The following is a 23,107-nucleotide window of genomic DNA, read 5'->3' on the forward strand; positions in this document are numbered from 1 at the left end:
AGTAAACCATTATTTGTGGGGAGGATAAAATCCTTACGCAGTACGTGTAGTCCCCATGTTTGTTCGAGTAAAGTTCTAAATTGACTACTCAGTTTAAAAAAAAATAATCATATAATCATTACTTAAACGTGTTTTGGTTTCAATCGAAATAATTAATAAACGATAATTTACAGAATCCCCCGTCCAACGGAATGGTACATTACGGTGGAGCATCCCACTATGCACTGTGTCGTCTGAGTGCTGCGGATTTAGCTGTTTGCATGGTATTGCAAGTTTACGTGTTTTTCTCTGGAAACGCATTATGTCGGTGGCTTTTGCACCTCACAGACAACGCGGAAAGGGTGATATAACACCCGCAGGAATTCAAAAGGTGACTGAATTCTACAGAATGGTCTTGCTGCAACGCTACAAGCTAGCTAGCTCGCCTTAGTTTAACTAGAAGATGGTCATCTAGTTTGATGTAATCTCTTCAGTTAAACGGAGTCAAAGTGGGAATTTCTTTCCCTCGCAAAAGTAGCAAGAAATCGTACAAGATATCACTGCTGAAGCGTAATCGAACCGATTTATATCTCGGTGATTGTGTTATCGTGGATAGTAAATTAAAGGCCTATTTTCTTATGCCAGTTTTAAGACGCTACTGAAGCTAGCGAAGTTAGCACATGCCTTTGCCTTTGTTAGCTAGCCACGCACAGCAAGACAGCTGTTCTCTGTCCTGCAGTCTGCAATTAAAGGCGGGATTGTTGTGGTTCTCTTATGTTTTTTTATGAACCATTCGTTATAGTTTTAAGCAAGAATCTCGTTTAGGTTACTTGTGTGCCATTTTTACTTGGTTCAGTAGAATCAAGGCCCGTGCCAGACAGATTCCTGTTATCGATACATCATGGTAACCACTGCTCAGAACTGTTTCGATGACGTTCTTACCGCAACATTTGCTGTATATAGAAGTAGAGTTTCTGAGTTATGCATTTCCCGAGTGTTTTTGTCCTGGTTCGGTGCATGATATTCGCCCAGTATAAGTTCCGACAGACTGGTTCTTTAAATTTGAATATCCGAGTGCAGTCAGTTGTATTGACGTGCGTTGCTGCGTAATATATTAGAAGCACATCTAATATATTAGTTGCACATCTTAGGAGTTGCTTAGACAGTTCACCTCGGAAGATCATCGGGGATTTGGTACGTGAGTTATACGTATGGCTGTTGCTCAGTTCTGGGCTCTGCACCATCGAAATAAAGTGGTCTGTCTCATTTCTGTTTCACGCTCAGGCCTTTTTCTTGTTGGCATTCCATTAGGTATTTGTGTACTGACACACACTAATAACCTGGTGTGACTTGCTGTTGTGTCTCGAATTTCGCTATTAAGGAGCGTATTAAAATGTGTCTGATAGTGGAATAAATATGATGTGAATGTACTTCTTCAGTTTGGTAGAGGACCCGGGAAACCAGATTGAAGCTTGAGTGAATGAATTTACTATTTATTTGTTTATTTGTTTGATTATTGTCTTTTTAGTTAATCTGTGATGTACTCTGTCTTTGACCTCAATATCATCTACATATTAGCTCTGTCTGTATCCCCCCCCCCCCCCCCCCCCGTTTTTCTTCAGTTACTGGATGAAAATAATCAGTTGATTCAGTGTATAATGGACTTCCAAAGCAAAGGAAAAACAGCTGAATGTTCACAGTAAGTAGGAATATAGTTCTGATTATTGTTATTTATGTTGTGTCTAAAGTATGGGACACTAAACTCACTTTTTGTGGTTTGAAGATAATCTTGGAAAAAGCAGTCTGACTTCTGGAGCAGACACTTTCTTTCCTACTCCTTTTCCTTTGGAGATAAAAGGATGAATGTTCATTAATCTCTGACACATGGTTGTTGTTTTTTTTTTTAACTTTTTATTTTTTATTTTTATTTTTTTGTAACCTTTGTGATTTTTCCAACAGGTATCAGCAGATGCTTCACAGAAATTTGGTTTACCTGGCTACAATTGCAGATTCTAACCAGAATATGCAGTCTCTTCTGCCTGCAGTGAGTACAGTGCCTTAAATGTACTATTATGCCATCTAAAATGTTCAAGCAAAGCATCTACTCCTGTTGTAGTAGATATTTATTAAAAGCGATTCCTTTTGTGTCAAAATTTGTCAACTTGCTCAGTGGTCACCGAATTTAGATCACCAAGGTCTTTTCTGAATCTGTACAGCTGATTTAAGTTTCTTGTTACAGATTTAACAACAATGCACAAGGCCCCAAATAAGCTAAACCTTGAAACTGTATCGAACTAGATGTGCACATTTATCAAATTTGGCAGTAAGTTTGGCGGTTGTTAATGTGATAGTGGGTGAAGTTTCTCATGTTTTCTTTTGTACTTTTCAACAGCCACCCACTCAGAACATGCCCATGCCTGGTGGAATGAGCCAGAGTGGCCCCCCTCCTCAGCCCCCACATGGCCACAGCATGTCCTCTGACGGCCCCCCCGCCCCGCACATGCAGACACAGATGAATGGACAGATGACTGGTAAGTGACCATTAGAGGAATTGCTTGCTCTGTGCATGCGTCTGTGTTGCTAAGCAACATGGTACACTCCCCCTGAACTCAGATGTTGATGTTATAGTCCCTGTATGTCAGGGAAGGGCTCTAGATGAAGATTATTGATGTTTGCTAGGGGCTTTCTTATTTGAGAAGAGTTGCTTTGGGTGGGTTGTTGTGCTTTGTATCAGAAGAAGTAGTTTTGTGTGTCTGTACTGTCTGTTGAATGCGTTCTGGTTCCCTTTTAAAAGTACAGTTGGCCCTTCGCATTTGCCGGTTTAACTTTTCGCGGATTCGTTTATTTGCAAGTTTCCCATCAATAATTAAATGGGAATTTTTTTGGACATTTGCGGCATACTTCAGAAAATTGCAGATGACGTGCATAGACCAGAAAATGTAGGCCTAAATGTGGTACACCCCCCATAATTGTACTTTTTGTGTCCCCTCCAAGATGTTTTAGACATTTTTGCGTTATTGTTCATGCTGTTGCATTGAGACATAATTTGCCACTGTACTTTTAAGAGAAGAGGATTTAGTTAGTGACGTAGTGAGGTTCTTGTCGGTATAATAGAGAGAGTTCATGTAGGAGAAATAAAACTTAAGAGAACAGAGCACAGAGCGAGATAAAATGTCTGAGTGATGTGTATTTTTACGCTAAACAGAATAAACGAAGAAAACGTATCAACACAGTTGTTTCGGACATCGTTTTATTCAAATGTGCAACACAAAGAAAGCTAAAAAAAAGTTTAGTAAGTCATAAATGCATAGAATATATGTATTATTAAACTATTTTATCATTTACTAAGTTAAATGTAGGCTACAGTATTAGGAGTTAAGGTTTGGAGGGGCCTAAAGATATTCACAGTTTTTCAACTTTTGCCGGGGTCCTGCACCCCTAACCCCCATGAACGTAGAGGGCCGACTGTATTCTCTCCCCTTTGAGTATTTGTCTGGTGTCGACCATGCGTCTTGAAATTGTCTCTGGCTTGCAGGCTCATTAGTTTTCTTACAGAAATACAACAGCACAACCAGATGCAGTTTTTCTCATGTTTTTAACCTGATAGATGTTTTGGCACTTGAGGTTATTTTTAGTGATTAAGGAAAGGAAATCAAGTACCTCCATTGTTTTTAGGGCAGACTTGCCCCAGGGCCTTAGATTTTTTTCCTCAGCAGGATTGCCATGCAGAGTTAAATATACATTAGCTAGGCCTACATGATATGAGGAAAATCTGCAATGTGTGATAGCATTGTACAATATTGCGATGTCGGTACGACTGACGATTAATAAATAAATATTGAAGTGTGGATATTAGCTATACAGTTCCTATGTCTTTCTGCTTTAATAGCTACACTGCTAACATAGACCTCAAACACTGAATGCCCTATGCCCACTGTATAAAGAAATTGAAAAAATTATTTCATATGATGGAATGTTAGGGGCACACTGAGGTGGAAAAAAGTCTCAGATTTTGAGAATAAGGTCATAATATTACGGGAACAAAGTTATAATTTTACAAGAAAAAAGGCATAATATACAAGAATAAAGTCGTAATTACAGGCTGCGTGTTGTTTTAGAGAGGAAATATCAGAAGAGCAGCCTGTTGCCTGCATTAAAATGGGTAATGTGAGGCATTTTGTGAAGTTATACTTAAGTATAGGTTTCACAAATAATGGAATACTTAATCTTTTAACACATCAGCACCACATTATAATAAGTGTCGGGATTGATCAGGATTTGAAAAGATTGTGCAAGAAACTGTGATTGTGCAACAGTGCAAGAGACAAACAGCAGTTGCCAGAAGCAGGCTCAGGCTGCCATTAACTGTCCTTTTGCCTGTTTTGTTGGTTGCCGGTAATATGTTTTCCTAAAAATTATGTTTTTATTTTCCCTTGAAATTTTACAATTTTATTCATGTAATATTATGGTAAAATTACGACTTTATTCTTGTGATATTACGACTTTTATCTTGAAATTTTATGACTTCATTCTCATTAAATTTAAACTTTATTGCCGTAATATTATGACCTTTTTTCCTCAATTATGACTTTATTCTTTTATTTTACAACCTGGAAATGTTCCAACCCTGTTTTGTTTTTTGTTTTTTTTCTTAGGGCCAAACCACATTCCAATTCAAGGCCCAGGTCCGAACCAGCCTCCCAACATGACCAGCAGTTCCATGAATATGCCGCCTAGCAGCCATGGCTCCATGGGGGCTTACAACCACACTGTGCCCTCCTCACAAGGCATGCCCGCTCAAGGTCAGATGAATATGAGTCAGGGTCAGCCTATGGCCAACTACGGCCCACGGCCCAACATGAGTATCCAGTCCAGCCAAGGTAAAGTATCAGTGTATCACAGTCATACAGTTAGCTGTCTATCCCTCTAGGTGCTACACTTCACATTTAAACTACATCCCTAATATGCCTCACTGTTGTAATTGTTTGGCTATAGGAGACAGTAAAGAATATCAAACCTGCTGCAGCACAAATCCTGTTTTTATGTAATTGTGTGCAGTGCCTTGTGAAGACATTGGTAGTTTTCCTCCTGTATGTATTTCTTACTCCTTAGCGCATACTAAGGGTGTGCATCTTTCCCTTATAAGACGATCTGATACGTATCTAGATACATGGGCTACGATATGATCCAGGGATGATACATTTTAAAATGGAACGATTCAGTGCGATTCGGATCGGTACGATTCGATATGTTGGATTTTCTTGTGATTTTACAAGTAAACGAACCGGACCAAAAGCGCGCTTGGAGAAAAGCTTTATTTGGTGGTGGTGGAATCCGGCAGCAAGTCTGCTTGCGCCGCAGCTTACCTCAGAGAACTGTTACTGTGACTGGCCTTTTATACCGTGAAGCAAACAGACAATAGGTGTACAACGTTGCTTCATGCAAATCAGAATCTAGGTGTTAATGCTAAAAGCCCTTTTGTCCGTGATGGCTGCCATTCGCCCATTACCGGTTGTATTTTGCCTTAATCAATTGCTCTTGGCTCCAACAGTAACGCGGCACCAAAGGTGTGAAACTTTCTTTGTATCTATGGTAATAAGACCATCAGGTTAAACAGTTCTCCTATCATGAACCATGTCTGTTCAGATGTCACTATAATCTTACAGATACAATGCGACACAATGCAGTCTGATACAGTTCTTAACATTTGTTTAATGCTGACATTAATTTTCTATTATACATTAAAATAAGTCAGTCTTATAAAAGTGGCATTGCTTACCTTAAAATAGATATATTTCATAAAAGACCAGGGAATCCCAAATATTTTTGAGTTATTCTCTAATTTGGGGTGCATTTCACATCAACAAAAAAGTACAAAAGCAATGTTCTTTCTCAATAGAACAGTCAGTGGTTCAAGTTAGTATATTTCTTCAGTGTAGCATATCTGCTAGTTGCTACTGTTAAACATTTAACATTCTTGTTGATTTTTTAAGAGAAAGGATGTGTATTACTACTATGTATTATTACTATTTTTTTCATTATTTATCATTACTAGTGTTTATTTATTACCATTTAAAACACTTGGATTTAAACAAAAATTTGTTGATTAGGGAGAAAGGGAAAGTGTGGCCATATGAATAATGTGTGTTGTGACATATGACTGATAATGATTTGACACTGATGATATAGACTACTGGGTAACTTAGTAGACAGGTAACATAGTTGACAATTTCCCTATTTTGACCCATAATTTCAATGGTAGGCCTTGTCAGGCTGACCACATGTCATTTTCTTGAACAGGTTAACCTCAAATTTGAACATACAATTAGATTAAAATTATTAAAAGATTGTAAACCATAACAATATACGTAACATAGTTCGGCGCTCCAGATGGTGACTAAAATGGTCGCCAATGCGACTAAATTTTTAAATTTTCGACCATTTTTTTTCTTCCAGTCACCAGGGACCACCATTACCCACAAGCAAAAAAGAAATGGCCATATGTTTTGTTTGTGTACTGAGCTCTTGTCTAACTGCCCCATCGTGTGAACTCCTGTACCGTTTCCAGTACATGGCCTAAACGTCTCTGCACTCTTGTCCTGCGATGGTTGAAGCGTCAGCTGTACAGATGAGCAAACAGGGGTTGAAGATAAATAGCGTCACGTTTAGCGGGTTAAAAATTTGAAGGGTTAACTGTATGAACGATGTTTAGTTCGATGCAGTGTAGTTTGATGGAGTTCTAATTTAGAAGTTGGATGTAGCTAACTGCGAAGTAGGGATGGAGCCGAATCCGAATACGATGTTTGGTAAAGCACAAATGGTGGGTATTTACAAATATTTATTTCGTACAAATATTTTAAAAATGATGTGTTTTTGGGAAGGCAAAAAAAAAAAGTCAAAAAGCTGGTGTTGCTCATTACGATGGAGTATTATGGCCATACGGAGGGAAAAAGAATTCGGACATTTTAAGAATAAGGCCGTAATATTATGAGCAGGGTTCGTATGGTCATGAAAAACCTGGAAAAGTCATGGAATTTGAAAATAGCAATTTACAGGGCTGGAAAAGTTTTGGGAAAATAAATAAATAAAAAAATATATGTGATTCAGTAGGGCTGTATTGAATGCCACTTTTAGCCAGTCGAATTTTAGCCAACCTTTTTCGAGCGAAGCTTCAAATGTCTGTGATGTGACATCATCGTTTTGGCCTGTTGTTTCGGAATACTCTACTTTCTATTCAGTAATATGAATGAAGAGATGATTAATATGAGAAACTGCAAGTCACAAGTTTGACACTCTTTAATAGATATAATTTAAATCTTTTGATCCAGAGTTCGCTGTCTTTGTGGTGTCGATGGTTGGCATTCTTTCCATAGCTGAGGATGCACATTTATTCACAAATAATACAGTGATTATCTGCGCAGTAGGCTAAACTAAATGTGGGCGTAACTAACGATATTGTAGACCATGATTTACTAAGATGGCCATTTTATGAAGTCAGAAATACACTTTTCAGATGGTTCAGATGGCAAAACCATAAACCAGTATTACATTTAAGCGTTCGTTATAATAGTTTATTGAAGAGCACTTAGCCTATATTAACACTTTAATATCCTGAAATTAGAAGTGTAAAAAAAAAAAAAAACAAGATTGTTACGCCTATTTCCACTGTTATTCGAATACAAATATAAATAATTGCCTCCACAAATACAGATACAAATATAAATACCTGGCTCTCTGCACATCCCTACTGTGTTGTTATGTAATGTTAGCCAGCTGGCAAGAAAACGAAATGCGCAAATGAAAAATATCAGACTTTTTCTCACTCACTGTCTGACCAAACGCAACCTCCTCTACAACAGATGCCTACAATGACAAGACCAACTCAACCAGTGAAAGTTCTCAAGTGACATTTGAGTCATCCCAGCCTGATTCAATCAGTGTGGACATTTAAGTATTTATGATAATATGACTGCAGTATATTGAACATTGCACATATTGTGTTTTTAAAGAATACATTGTGCAGTGACTATGGAGGACAGAGCAAACAAAAGCAGACGGTACAGAGGGGAAAGAAAAGGCAGTGTGAGACAGCCCTCCAACAATTTAGCACATGACATCACTATATTTTGGCTCCTCAAAATTTGATTTGGGTTTAGGAGCCAATGGCTCCTAGATATTTTTTTTTTTTTTTTTGCCTGGAACCCTGTAGTTGACAGTCAGTTAATATACTCATTGACAATGCGCTATTATAGATACAATATCGAAAAAATGAGACGACAGTCACCACAGTGTGTTCAACATGTCCACTGCAGAGGAAAATAACATTGTGTGGTGTTGATCACATGATATTGGGACAAACCATTTTTAAATTGCAGGCTGGCACAGTGGGTAGCGCTGTTGCCTCACAGCAATAAAATCCCAGGTTTGATTGGCTGGGGTCCTTTCTGTGTGGAGTTTGCATGTTCTCTGCGTGTCTGCGTGGATTTCCTCCGGGAGCTCCGGTTTCATCCTACAGTCCAAAGACATGCAGGTTAGGTGAATTGGAGACACTAAATTGCCCCTTGGTATGAATGTGTGTGTGAGCGTGTTTGTCTGTGTGTCTGCCCTGTGATCGACTGGCGACCTGTCCAGGGTGTTTCCCCGCCTTTAACCCTATGAGCACTGGGATAGACTCCAGCACCCCTAATTAGGATAAGCGGCTTTTGATAATGAGTGAGTGAGATGAGTGAGGCTGGAGTTCTGTCAGTAAATCAGCTGACAGAACTTTTGTGGACATTAATAAATTAAGATATTTGAATTATTTAAATGAGAAAATCAATTAACATATTAGTTAATAAAATATTATTAATTTTTCATTAGTATTTAGACTTTTGAAATAGAAACAAATAGTTGTGGTTGACTTGAATGGTTTTTATTCATTATTTTGAAACCAACACACCCTCAACTGAAGAACGGACACAGCAAAAACAGTTAGGAACATCATGACAAATTTCAAGCTAATGAAGCATAGCATGCACATAATGTTTGTGTGATATTATAACATGCTTTCCATAAATAGGTAAAATGTGATATCTTTAAAGAAAATAGTTAGAATAAATGCAGTTATCAATGGACATTGAATATACCCCAAATTATAGGATGACTCTTGTTACTTATGGCATGGTTGGAAAAAAAAATTGAAAGACAAATGTATCATTTCAGAAACATGTCACTGTTTATTACTATTCCAGTAGACATAGTTAGACGAAAACGACTTACTGTATGAACAAACATTTTGACATAAGCATCCACAGATCCCTCATCACCCGCATAGGTTTCACCATGCCGTCTCACCAGGTGAGTGGTGAGATGTGTCGTACTATTGGCCATCGACTGGTTCATGGTACATTTAGACCGATCCAGGGGTCCACGTATCAATGTAGTCACATCTTTAATTTGAAAACCGGTTTCTGATTGGTGTAGTGAATCGTTACACCCCTCGCACATACTTATTTTGGGAGAAAGTGAGGAATTTGAAAGTAAATTCAATCTTTGTAGAGTTACATTTTTAGTTCAGTAACAGACAAATAACAGAAGTGTCCCATGTGGCTCCACTGCTTTAGGTCCAATGATGCACCAGCAATCTCCATCTCAGCAGTACAGCATGCCCCCTGGTGGCGGAGGGCAGCATTACCAAGGCCAGCAGAACCCTATGGGCATGATGGGTCAAGTGAACCAGGGAAACCATGTGATGGGCCAGAGACCCATGCCTCCGTACAGGCCACCACAGCAAGGTACAGTACACTGCTCTTCAAATAAAAGTTATCAGCTCAGACACGGCTTTGTGTGCCGTGACTTTGGACCCAGTGTACAAAGAAATTACACACAGACACTAGGGCTGGACAAGAACCAAACATTCATATCATTATTATTAAAGATATAAAACAGTAGGTAACATATTGTCACCTTTGTTCCATAATCACTTCGTTTGAACAACACGAGCCTTTGAAAATACAGACGCCTTGCAGTAGATTCTGCTGCCCAGGCCTAGTAGATAGCCCTTTCCCCTCTTCTGTCTTCACTAAGCCACCTAACCCTGCCCTGTCCCCACACTACAGTGTCCTGTCTTTTCTAAACAGATGGAATAGCTGTAATCTTGCCTGTTTTCATATTGCGAGCAAATGTTTTTAGTTCAGGCATAAGTCAGGCTAAGAGTTTAGAGTCTAGCCCAGGGCTTCAGTTTTGACCTGGTGAAAACTACTCAGTCTCACACTGTCTCACTGAAACAGCATTCATGTTTTCCAGGGTGTGCCTGCTTTGTGTTCATTAGCACTCTTGCTTATACTCTTCATATCGAAGGAGAATTTGTTATGAGGAGTTGTAAGCTAGTGTAGCTCATTAACTCATTTGCATTGATGGGTAACTCAGCTCTTGTCTGGAAAATCGCTGACATTAACGTTATTTATTAGCCATGCTATATTAATACTCACAAATACATCATTAGACAACATTAAATAATTGCGGAGAAAATCTCTGTCTGTCTAAGGAGCAAACAGTAACAGCCAAATGTTGGCTGTACAGGTGTAGCCACTCAACGGAGTGTGTTTGTAATGGACACTGTATAGAGAGAAAATCCTACTGAAATCGGAGATATATCAAAGAGAGAAGGAATCCCATGCCTTTTAATCCAGCTTTCTCCTAAATTTGTTTTAACGTTTATTTCAATTAAACAATGTAGATTAATAATATAAAAGTTTACATGAACATTCCAGAATGATTAATTGACTATTCTCACCCGTCCCTTGTCTGTCCTTAAAAAGATATTTTCACTTTCTCCTAATGTTTTTTACAGCCAGGTTTTCTGTTGTGATTTGTCACAATGGAAGTCATAATTTGACTTACTTTACGTTTAATATTATAGACCAATGTGCAGACAGAGTCACGTCCTTGTGCCATTTGTGCAGTAATAACGACAGTCGTTCGGTCAGTGTGGCCAAGCATGGCAGCTCTGTCCCTGTCCCTCTAAAATGTGTCTGTCTTCAGGGCCACCCCAGCAATATCCCAGTCAAGAGGACTTCTATGGGGAGCAGTACAGCCATGGAGGACAGGGTGCACCTGAGGGTATGCGGACACCAATGTGTTGAATTTTACAGTGTCAAATCTCAAAAATTGTTTGCAAAATGTTTTGACACTTATAGATGATGGGCAATATGACAGCTGTGAGGAGAGTATCCAGAAATGTGTTTTTTTCTCCTGTGTCAGAGGCTGATTTGTACAGGTAGTGAAGAATACTTTAAAAACATGGATACCATAGGGCTTTCTGTTTATGTGTTGCTGTTTTGCCTTGCTCCTCTTTGGAAATGTAAAGACAGGTCAAATTCTCATCAAACTATGCTGCTGACTGGGCTTTGGCAGCTATTTCATCACCTTCTTATAAAATGTGATAGTAGAAAATTTAATTGATTTCTGTTCAGTGCTACAGAAAAGCAGCAGAAAGACTTACTGTCTGTTTGGCACAGATGAGCCTTACTGCACATTTGACAAGAGAAAAATAACTAAAGATACACATAGAACATGGAAACAACAGGCTCTATATTCTGTCACTTGGTTAAACGTAATCCAGAGTTTACATCCGGTTTTCCTCCTGTTTGTCACTGCCATGCCATTCAGACATCTCAACGCAAAGCTAAAAATAAAAGGCCTGATGTTTTTGTCCTGATGACTCCAGTTTACTGTAGCTGAACGAGCATGGATACGCAGTGGGTTTTGAATTCAGGGTTTAGCAGCCATTTACATCAGTGTCCCTCCTTTTTTTTTTTTTCCTCTCTGTCTATGGAAAGTGTAATTTAATAGCAAGCAAACGTGAGAGGGATTGAGCACTCTGCACTCTGATTTTCTTGAGTTTGGGTGTCGCCTGAGGCGCGAGGTAAAGCGTGACATTGGTGAACAGATATCCCACAGGACCATTGAGAAAACACTGGTTGAGTTGTGCCTGTCTTTTGCTTTAGGAAATCCCCAGTATGGCCAGCAACAGGATACCTATCAACAAGGCCCTTCTCAGCAACAAGGCTACCCACCCCAGCAACAGTATCCCGGGCAACAGGGCTATCCCCCACAGCAACAGGGCTATGGTGAGTTTGGATATTGTGCACACACACACATGCACATTCACAGTCCCTCCAAGAGTAGTGTACTGTGATATTGTCATGCAGGGCACTTTCCCTCTCTTTTGTGGAATGGAAAAGGAGTCATTCAAGTGATGAAGCAGTCTTTTTATTTCTGTGAAGGACATCTGGCTCTTAATGTTGACATTATAGTAGAAACCAGTCATGCTTTAAACTGGTTACCGTGAATTATGTGTTTTTGCTTGGCAGCGAGTGAAATGTGACTAAGCGTAGCACTCCTAAATGTTAATACACAGATGAATACTACAGTGAGAACATGAAAATAATATTTAAATGAAAATGAGTCACCTGTAGTTTATTATTAATGTTCCATTTCTATTTTAAATAAATTACAGTTTCCAGAGACACTCATGCCCTGCCATCCTCAGTCGCTCAGGCTTGGTGGTTTAGTAACAGTGGAATAACATTTTGTCTCCACCCAGTCAGATACATGTTGGTGGACATTTTCATGGAAGAGTATGTTGTATCCACATGTGTGATATTCAGAGTGATTTTGATATGGTGTATGTGGATGTGAATCTATGTTCTGGTTCACATCTGTGGTATAACCCCACAATAATCTTATTTGAATTTGCCTGACTTTTGTCAGATTCTGTATTCAGAGGTGGTAAATATTATGCTGCTACTTTGAGTTTAGAGATGATTAGCCAAACGCTTTGACTGGCCCAGAGCAGGAGATAGTGATGGGGAATTGGGATGTCTGGGTGGTGGAAAACTGGGCACCACCAGTGGGAGTTGGACTCTTAGCCTTTTTTTTCTCCTTTTTCCCACTCTCCTCTAATCCTGTCAGCTCGTTTCTCTCTCTCACTCTCCCTCTCTTTATGCCAGTGTGCGTGGAGCCAGAGGGTTTTCTCATTTCAGTAATGAGCTTTTGTAGAAGCACAAACACACACATGTTTAACAGGCCATTGGCACTATCTGGTAGACTCTCTCTCTCTCTCTCTCTCTGTCTCCCCCTCTCTCTCTCTCGCTGCCACAAGGTTAAGATCCTCTCTTGCACCTCACAGTCCTGCATGGTTTCATTTCAGCCAGAGGAATAAGGCTCCACGCCTTTTAATGACAGGATGTATGGCTGCTTACATGAGTTTTAATGAGCCGTGGGCTTCTTTTCATGAATGATCATCAACTCCTTGATGTCTGTCCACATTAGCAGACCAGTGTGTTGGTTCCACACTCCATGTTCTCATTATACCTTATCCCCCACACTGCCTTTACCTTTACCTGTTTTCTCCTCAAGTGTGTAAGCATGTGAGTGAGGAACTGAACATGTTTGATCAGCTTCTCATTTCAAAACGATCAGTTCTGTTCTGTTTAAAGCAGTTTCTACAGTGGACATTGTTGTAAGCCAGTTGTTCAGGTGAAGGGGCCTGAGACCCCCAGTGGACAAGCTAAAGGTGACAGTGGCAGGGGAAATATTCCCTTTGGCTGTGAGGAAAGAAGAAAAATTGGGAAGAACCAGGTCTCAGAGCCTATCCTTCTCTGTCTGACAGTATGTTGTCAAAATGCATTTGGCCCTCCTGTAGGGGTGTAATGATTCATTGTAGTACGATACGTCGTGGTGCAAAAATGTGGCGGTGCGCATCATATGAGTTGGCGGTATGCATCATATAAATTCATCAGCAGTAGTAAATAAATCTACAAAATGAAAGTAGTCACCTGTATCATCATTTGTTTTACTAGTGTAAAAAGCGGCGATGACAGATGGGTGGATGTTCAGGGCTGTTCAGAGCTACATTATAATAATGGCGCATGTTATCAATAGTGAGTGGGTACTGAAAAGTTTTGTACTCCAGACACGTCTGCTTTTTGAGACGCACTCAGGAACAAACATAGCTGAAGTTTTATAATCAGCAGTATCAACAGTGTTTGTGACAGAATCTTAGCTCATTAATTTGTGTCTAAATTTGAGTGTTGTCTTGAGGTGCAATTTTCATAATTTTGGATTAATGTAATACAGACAGACCCATTCAGCTCAGTAATATTTTATGCTTGAAGAGTAATTATTTTTGTCTAGCTTTTACAGAATTCCTGCTGGTAGGCCTATAAGCTGTCATCACTTTTGGTTTGATGGTACAAAAAGACAACAATAGTTCAGCATTGTTAATGCATCAAAAATTGTTTTCATTCCATTGTCAGTTCAACTGATTTTCTTAAAAATATCGTGGATGAATCGAACCGTAAACATAGTATTGTGAATCGAATCGAACTGTGAGCTGAGTATATCATTACATTTACTACCCTCCTGCATAAGGAAGTAGAAGAGTTAGGACAGTGGGTAGACATGACAAGCATCAGGCAGTCAGAGGTCCGTAATATGTGTCATGTAGGTAACATATTGTTTATTGTTCTTATTAATTAGTCATTTTGCAAGCAATGCATATGGAGTGTTAATAATATGGAATGGGGTTATTTAAGAGTGATGTTAGATGCCCCAGCGTGGACACCCTCCTGTGGGCAACTTTGTGACAGAAATGAGAAATCTCCTCAGTGATGCATCAGCACTGAATGAGTTTTGGCATGTATTCCACTGGCCTTGGTCAGGCATGTGTTTTGTCTGTCCCTCTCTCACAGTTTGTGTATTGACACTTGAGGTGGTTTTCATTTACGTGGTTGGCATTGATCAGTGTTGCAGCCTCCTTACTGAAAAGCAGACATGGCCTGTGTGATTTAAGTGATCAGTGAAGTACCAGCTGTTTATATTGTTCTTATGTTTCACTGTGAACTAAGCACTCTTTTCTAGAAAGTTCAGTTCATTGGGTAACTGTGCCACTGATAAGCAGTGACATATTTGTACAGCTTTTTATTAACATGCATGTAAATACATGGAGAGTCAGATACATATAGATGTATGCATGTACTTTTCCCAGTTCTCTACTCTATCATAGAACATATCTTTATTGTCTACCAGGGTGGAAATTTGTCTTTGGCTCACCAAAAATAAGAACAACAACGTAAAAGCACACAAGCAGTTATTGAAACAAACACGTGTACAAGGTTACATTACACTTTAAGAAAAAAAAAGTAATAAATAAATAAACGAATGAATAAATCATAGTTGTTTTAACTTGTGAAAACACCCACACTGTGTGAGAGCACTGGGATTAGGGTAATATGGGCAGTGAGCTGGTACAGAACTATCTGTGTCTGTAGGCCAAGGCTGAGAGAGAAGGACAAAGGAGAGTGTGAGTAACTGTTGAGGGAGGAGTGTGTGAGTTGGGAGGGAAAGAGAAAGGAAAGTGTGAGTAACTGGGAGAGGGGAGAGCCTAAGGAACTGCTGAGGAGACTGTGTGTGTGAGTGAGAGTGTGAGTATCACAGGCAGGTGTGTGCAGACTTGTATGGGGTCACCTGGGCAGCAGTGTGAGGAGTTAGTGGTGTTTGCTTAATAGTGGTGTAACGGTTCTGAAACCGAGACCGAAATCGCGATACTTACGTCCATGGTCTCGGGATTCAGGCTGTTGAGCTCTCCTTAGGTTACTGCTGTTACAAAACTCATTTTTAATTCCACAGTTAACACTATAACACATGCAAATCATGAAATTATTATTCTATTTAAAGTTAGGGCAAGCTGAATATTTTTGTAAGTATTACACATTACACCAATTTTATTGTCTTAGAACCGCATGTGTCACGTGACTCTTTGGTCCAATCGTGATTGAGTGATCACAGCTGCAGTAAAAGTTAGGCTCGTTTAATTAGCTCAAGATGGATAAAAACCCTGAGATTGCAGACCCGGCAAATACATTCAAGTCAGCAGTGTGGGAATATTTTGGTTATCCAGTGGAGTATAGGGGATAGCAGTCGTGTCGTAGGCAAAACACACACAATTTGTCGTAAGTGTTTCACAACACTTCCACAGACGGCAGGCAACACTTCAAATATGCAAGCACATATATCCCGACATTGATCTTAGCGGCGCACAAAAGAAACCCCAGCAACAGCTAACTCTTCCCAGTGTCTTTAAAACGAAGCTACAAGCTAACTTGGACCGCGTCCAAGCAATTACCAAGGCAATCGGGGTTTTCATAGCACTGGATATGTGCCCTTTTTCAGGTGTTGAAAACGACAGATTCAAGCATTTGCTCAGTGTCCTGGAACCCAGATACGAAGTGCTGAGCCGACCGCATTTCAGTCAAAATGTGTTGCCTCAGCTTTATAATAAAGTAGAGGCTTGAGTGTTGGAGGACAATGTAAAATTCATTGCTTTAACTACAGATGGGTGGACCTCCCTTGCAACAGAGAGCTTCATCACAATCACGGTGCACTACATCACCGACAACTGGGTAATTGTTAATCCCATTCTCCAGACACGCGCTGTCTATGAAACCCACACAAGTGACCATTTATCAGAAATACTACAGGGAGCTGTAGCGGAGTGAAAAATTGACAGACCAAACGCCACCATTCCCATGACAACGGACAACGCCAAGAACATTGTGAACGCGGTTGAAGCTGTCAGACTCCACATATTCCATGCTTAGCACATACAGTTAACCTGGCATCACAGAAGGGTATGGGTGTTAACCAGATGTCCCGGCTTTTAGGCAGAGTGCTGAAAGTGGTTACTTTCTTTTCTGTCGTAGCACTGCAGCAGTGCTAAAGGAAAAACAAGAGATGCTCCAGCTTCCTTCGCACAAGCTGGTCCAGGATGTACCCACTAGGTGGAATTCAAGCCATGACATGCTTGAGCGCTATCTTGAACTGCAGGCTGCTGTTTTCTCAGCACTTACAGACAGGAGTATTAAGAGGAACATTAAGGATATTGTTACACTGTCTGATGAAGATGTAAAAATAGCTGAGGAAGTGGTTTGGGCTCTCAAACCACCGAAAATGGTGACAACGCTGTTGAGCACTGAATAGCTGCCAACAGTTTCAATGATAATGCCACTGAAACACAATCCTGGAATCCATGAAGCAGAGTGACTCAGATTCAGCAGTTGTGAAAGATGTCAAATCTGCCATTGCATCTGATTTCAACTACAGATACCCTTACACTGACTCAACACTTATTCAGTTTCTTCATGTGAGCACTGCACTTGACCCAGGTTTTAAATCTCTGCCCTTTCTGGATGAGACCATTCGTGGCAAGATCTTCAGCAGCCTGACTGAGAATATTCTGGATAACCATTCCCCACAGGTATTTTTGTTATAGTTTTAATCTCAATTGAATTAATTTAATAATTCCATTCAATTTAATCAATACAGTTTAGTTTCTAGGCCCTGAGACCTGTAAAGTATCTCAGTGACAAAATGCTGTGAAAAGCACGGTACAAATCAGTTTTATTTTCATTTAATTTCAGCATTTAGCTGTAACTAAACAGAAGATAAAAGCCTTGACCATCAGAAATGTACATCTGTTTTTGGTAGTTTATTAATGTCAGTTTCCTGGATTTGAATATTTGTCAGATATTGTAATTGTAATAATATCTAATAGTAACATTACATTGCAACTGTTTTGTGGGTTTTTCTTTGTTAGGCCCAGGCCTCAAGGGAGGAGATGGAGGAGCAGTCAGAAATGGCCTCCAGCAGCAGTGGTGAACCTCTAGCCAAAAGGGCACCAATCACTGAGCTGTTTGGAAACTTATTTCCAGCAGAACAGACACCACCACCCAAGCCCTTGTCTCAAGTGGTAGAAGAGGAGGTGCAGCGTTACAAGGCAGTGCAGAATCTCCCAGTGGAGTCACATCCACTTACATGGTGGAAGGACCTTGAGAGCCAGTTTCCCCATTTAGCCAAGTTGGCTAAATGCTACCTTGAAGACCCAGCAACATCTGTCCACAGTGAGAGGGTTTTCTCTACTGCAGGGGACATTGTGACAGCACAGAGAGCAAGCCTCTCACCTGAGAATGTGGACATGATGGTGTTCTTAACGAACTTCAAACTTAATTGAAGCATTCCTACAAAAATGTGTGATTAACTGAACACGCCAACGGCTGTTTATTTCTGATTGCTCTTCAGAGAAGTTTATTTTGTAACTTTTTTTGTATTAATCTATTTTTGTTTACGTAGTTAATTTATGTGAAGTTAATCTACCATGTTCTTTAGTGTTCTTCTCTTTACTGTTCCAAATTGTTGGTAGTTAATAAAACTTTATTAGAAATTTTCCCTGTTTGTTCTTACGCCACACCCCCCTCCCCAAAAAATAGGTCTGAACCGAACCGTGGCTCAAAAATGGAGGTCTGAACCGAACCATGGATTTGGAGAATTGTTACACCCCTAGTGCTTTATGTGTCTGCAGCCTAAAGCTGTTCAAAGCCCTGTACATCAGAATTGGGACCTTCTCATTTCAGGATGGCAGAATTTTGCCTGTAACGGTTTTGTATCTGTTGAATTTTGCTCGGTCACTTTGCGATAAACAGAAATACTATGTGAAATGTCATGTTGTCTTGTGTAAGTATGCCCTGGACTGCTCTGACACTCTAAAGCAATATAAAACGCGTGTTTCCTTTACTGCCTAGGTCCGGCTCAGAGTGGCCCAGGTCAGTACCCTAATTTCCCTCAGGGCCAGGGGCAGCAGTACGCAGCCTACAGGCCCCCCCAGCCCGGCCCACCCCAGGGCCAGCCGCAACGCCCCTACGGCTACGACCAGGTAAGTCGGCACCGGAGGCTTAACCCCTGCTAAAGCAAGGCTAGGCCTCTGTTCTCTGTGTATTTCTGTTCTCTTAGATGAACTTTTAATGATCTACAAACAAGAGACAGACTCATACGCTGACAGATGTTAGCTACCTAGGGAGTGGTCTTTATTCAGACTCAAATGATGCTGAAGCTAGAGTAGAGTTGGTAAGTATGGCAGGAGGTTAATAGTGAGAAGTGCATGCTGGGAAGGGCTGTTGTGTCCAGTTTGGGAGTGTGATTGGGGACTTTTCAGTCTGGAGTGGAATGATTGTGTTTGACTTACAGGAGATGGTGGCTCCGTTGTGAGTTATACCAGAGAGAAGCTGACAGGGACAGATTGTGAACAGTGTTATGAAGCCGGCTAAAGGCAGTGGTGTGATTGGCTGAGCTCTGCGTCTTGCCCTGTATTTTCTGTGGTCCTCGCTGAGGGCCACAGCCATCCTTTGATATCTCTATGTTTGAATATTCAGGGTCACATGAGGAAATAAAGGACCATGCTTATCAAGCCTGACTAGATCTGTAACAAGCCAAGGTAATGGTTGCTGTGAAGACCACCATATCAAATCTAGAATGATTACTGGCCTGAATTTGATTTGTTTTATCCCTCCCTCTCCTTCATAGAAATGTCCCCCCCCCCCATTTCTATCTATCTATCTATCTATCTATCTATCTATCTGTCTATCTATCTGTCTATCTATCTGTCTATCTATCTGTCTGTCTGTCTGTCTGTCTGTCTGTCTGTCTGTCTATTTGTGTGTGTGTGTATGTGTATGCAATGTGTGTGTTTTCTTTTTTCAATTTTACATTGCTTTGTAACCAGGGGTCCAAATCATGCTCACGTTGTAAGAAATAAGCCCCAGACTAAAAATGTCTGTTAGATAGAGCTAATGAAGCCATAACTTAGTCTTTTCATTTTCATCTTATGACCTACAGCAGAGTGCATCACTGAGACACCCGTGCCCTTTCGGACCCCTGTTTAGAAATTCCTGTGTAAAATTCCCAAAAGTTCACTGGTTATAATGTGTGTTTGAGGAGGTTGAGTATTTAACAGCAGCATCTCTCCTCCACTGATTTGGCATGAAACCCTCACAGCTGTACCTTCAGTCTCCTCTTCTTTAAGGCCATGCTGCCGTCTATTGGTCAGATGTTACCAACAACAGCACAAAATATCAGTCTGCACTCCCCACTCAGTATCTTGATACTGAATGAATATCAGATACAACTTCCCATTTGACATAGAACAGTTACTGGCAGTTATTAGTAATGACATGCACTACAGCAGCTGCTTACAAAGCATTCTGACCACATGTTTATCTGGACTGCCTCAGTTCATCTGTTTATCAGCTGACGATTTCTATTCACCATCATCAGAGGCAGTAGTTAGATTTCATCTGTACTCAGAGTCGGTTGTCTTAAGTACTCATTCAGGTATCAGTTTTCTTAGTAATAATGAAAATATGAGGTATAATGACTCTTTGCTAACGTGTGGTTGCCTGTGTATTCTCATGGATGATGAGTTAACAATGCGTTGGGTTCTCATTCTTCTCCCCCTCCCCCACTCTCACAGGGTCAGTATGGAAACTACCAGCAGTGAATTACAGGCATTGCACTTCCTATTGGAGCGATCCCCAGAGTACACTATCTCTGGACCTGCAGAAGGGCTACTGATCCCCAAGACTCCTCCTCTATAACCACACACGCACACACTACTGCTCCCCGAGACTCCCCCTCTATACCACACACACACACACACACACACGCAGATACATACACACAAACACAGAAACATACACACCCTCTTACACCTATACAGAATCCAATTGGTTTTCAGAATCATTCAGTGGAGCTAAAAGCTTGATTTGGTTTTTAGCACAGCCAACACAGCTTCACAAAATCTATAATTATTTTTTCTCTTATTTATTGGGTGGCATAACTTGATAAGATTTTAATTGAGTTGTGAGAATTCAGAGGCCGTCATTGAATTCCTATTGCTCTGCATGTATGAGGTTGGCAAAAAGCTGCTTGGAAGCAGCGATGCCTTAAAAAAAAAAAAAAAAAGAAAAGAAAGTCAAAATCGCCTTATATTTTCAGCACACGATTCTTTTTTGACCTGAATTTTCGTATTCAGCAGGATGACCACCCTGGTGTTTCCGCCGCACTGTATGAGTCACCATCTGCTTTCTCCTTTTGTGCAAACATCTAAAAAAACAAAAAAACAAAAAAAAAGCAATAAGGCTTAGGGCAGAGGGGTAGGCTGGGACAGAGGGAGCTTCCACCAGGAGAACCCTTCACCTGTGTCAAGGTCAAATCTGTGTCAGGATGTACAAATGTATTTTATGCTTTTGACAGAGAGCTCAATTTGTACTGAAATTTTTTTGAGGTAGTAATGAATATTGTTTCCTTGTCTGTGTGTGTGTGTGTGTGTGTGTGTGTTTTTTTCCCTTCTCTGGTGTCTGTCCTAATGAAATGTACTTTTTCATTTGTTGCATTGTCCCATACTAAGCGTTTAATGTCTTTGGTGTATGTATGCCGTGTTGAACTTTGATGGAAGCCATCTGCTACTGTACAGGCTTGTGTTTTTGTCATCCGTGTGGGCTTTATCCTTGTTCAGGTGTATCTTATCACTTGTACAGAAAGACAGCCCCCCAGAAATGGACCATAAAGTCTCATTTGAAATGTTACTGGCACAATTTAAACATTTTGTTTTTGTTTTGTTTTAGCTTTGTTTTGTTTTCCAGAGATTTGGCACAAAGGGTGCTTGAGTATAGTTGTTGAGTATGAAAATGATGAAATGATAGTGATGAAAATTATGAAATGATAGTGATGAAAATGAAGTGGAGAAAGATTGAAAACAGATCTCATCTTCACTCCAGATGATGTGCATTATAAAAAAAACAAAACAGTCACATATTTTAAGTGATGATCTGTGTGGCTGCTTGCATGGTTTGTCTTTACTCCTCATACCTGTATAAACGCCCTTAAAACACAAACACCCGGTGAGTCAAGTTCAGCAACAGATTTAACCCCTGGATGGCAATTTTTGTTTAAAATCAATTTGTATTTTTTTTTTTTTGTTAAGACATCTGTAATTGTTAGTTCAATAGAGAATGAATTCAAATGTGAAACTGCCATTTATTTACAATATTAAGTCGAACTCTAAGGAATATTGAACTCATATGCACCACACATTGATAATCTTTGCTTTATGTTGTACTGTCAAATGCTTGGACCACAAAACATTATACATGGAATTATATTGTTAATGATTTTATGATGATTTTAAAAATGTTGCTCTGGAACCTGCGGCATATGTGCAGATGGCTTTTAAAACTGGAGTTTCACATACAGTCAGACAGGAGAGGTCAGGCAGAGGACTACACACACACACACGCACACACACACTCACTCACATACAGTCAGATTGGCAAATCCACACACACATTCACTGTGGACTGGAAGGTCCACACACACATTCACATACAGTCAGACAGGAGTGGACAGGCAGGTCTGCACGCACACATTCACATTGAGTTAGACAGAGAAGTAGAGGTCTGCACTAGAGCCCGACCGATAAATCAGCGCGCCGATATTATTGATTCGGCCGATATGAGCAAATTGCAGATAAATCGATATCGGCGTTCATAAAGGCCGATAAATGACAATTGAAAAAGATACGGAGAGATGGAAGACAGTGTCTTGTCTTGTATAATATGTAGGACTACCTAGATTAATTCCTGCCAACGACGTGCTACAACTCAAAGTATTTATTTGGTGTTTTGGTTGCAAACATGTTGACTCTCTTGCAGGAAGGGTACTTCACACACCCTGAGACTACGCTGACAAACTCTATCTGCGTGTGCTATAGACCAATAACAAGCAAGCATATTTCAGCATCCAGTAGGGATATTTGTTACCATCTCATATCTATCGGTTAATACTGCCGTTAAACAAATCTTACCAATATATTCTATGTGAATATAACAGATGGATTCTTCAACTATGTTACGACATTCGTGTCAGCCATGCCTGGTTCTGTGTGCGGTAACGTGAAAGCGGGTAGCCTACAGTCAATCAAACCTCAAAATTACATTTAACATTATGGTACCTGAGTGGTGTAGGCTAAGCTGTTGACAAACTTGATTGTAGGTGTATGTATGAAATAGAGTGGTAATTCTAGTGAGTAAACAAACAACAGTCCTATCATTTCTCCCTCATCACTTCTAAAACTTCTCTGGCAACATCGCTTACAGCAGCTTATAACGCTGTCCCTTGCAAAAGTAGGTTACCCATAAAGCTAGCTAATGCCATGTTCATCAGTGGAAGACCGCTAACGTTATTAAGCGATTAAACT

At 40.1% G+C, this 23,107-nt stretch overlaps 1 protein-coding gene across 3 annotated transcripts; it reads left to right on the forward strand.

The window, feature by feature from the left end:
* The first annotated feature begins 301 nt into the window (after nucleotides 1-301).
* Nucleotides 302-22,154, forward strand: ss18 (SS18 subunit of BAF chromatin remodeling complex). 3 transcript variants are annotated; one of them, XM_030775751.1, is made up of 11 exons: nucleotides 302-370; nucleotides 1,602-1,678; nucleotides 1,939-2,023; nucleotides 2,372-2,510; nucleotides 4,635-4,859; nucleotides 9,582-9,752; nucleotides 11,002-11,079; nucleotides 11,967-12,089; nucleotides 18,600-18,730; nucleotides 19,227-19,288; nucleotides 20,324-22,154. In XM_030775751.1, exons 1-10 carry the CDS (start codon nucleotides 302-304, stop codon nucleotides 19,242-19,244), a joined length of 1,116 nt encoding a protein of 371 aa, XP_030631611.1. In that variant the 3' UTR covers nucleotides 19,245-19,288; nucleotides 20,324-22,154. The 3 variants fall into 3 exon arrangements, with proteins under 3 accessions (XP_030631611.1, XP_030631610.1, XP_030631612.1); XM_030775750.1 differs by lacking the exon at nucleotides 19,227-19,288; XM_030775752.1 differs by lacking the exons at nucleotides 11,967-12,089; nucleotides 19,227-19,288 and having other exon boundaries at nucleotides 20,324-20,350.
* The last annotated feature ends 953 nt before the right edge of the window (nucleotides 22,155-23,107 follow it).

Source organism: Chanos chanos, chromosome 5 (assembly GCF_902362185.1).
Source record: "Chanos chanos chromosome 5, fChaCha1.1, whole genome shotgun sequence".
Classification (NCBI taxonomy): domain Eukaryota; kingdom Metazoa; phylum Chordata; class Actinopteri; order Gonorynchiformes; family Chanidae; genus Chanos; species Chanos chanos.

What these genes read in the sequence shown, in the direction of transcription:
- ss18 (XM_030775750.1), top strand. Translation starts at nt 302, where the DNA reads ATGTCGGTGGCTTTTGCACCTCACAGACAACGCGGAAAGGGTGATATA. An exon ending in CACCCGCAGGAATTCAAAAG is followed by an intron (nt 371 to 1,601) that starts GTGACTGAATTC and finishes GTTTTTCTTCAG; the next exon opens with TTACTGGATGAAAATAATCA. An exon ending in CCCACAGCAACAGGGCTATG is followed by an intron (nt 12,090 to 18,599) that starts GTGAGTTTGGAT and finishes TTTACTGCCTAG; the next exon opens with GTCCGGCTCAGAGTGGCCCA.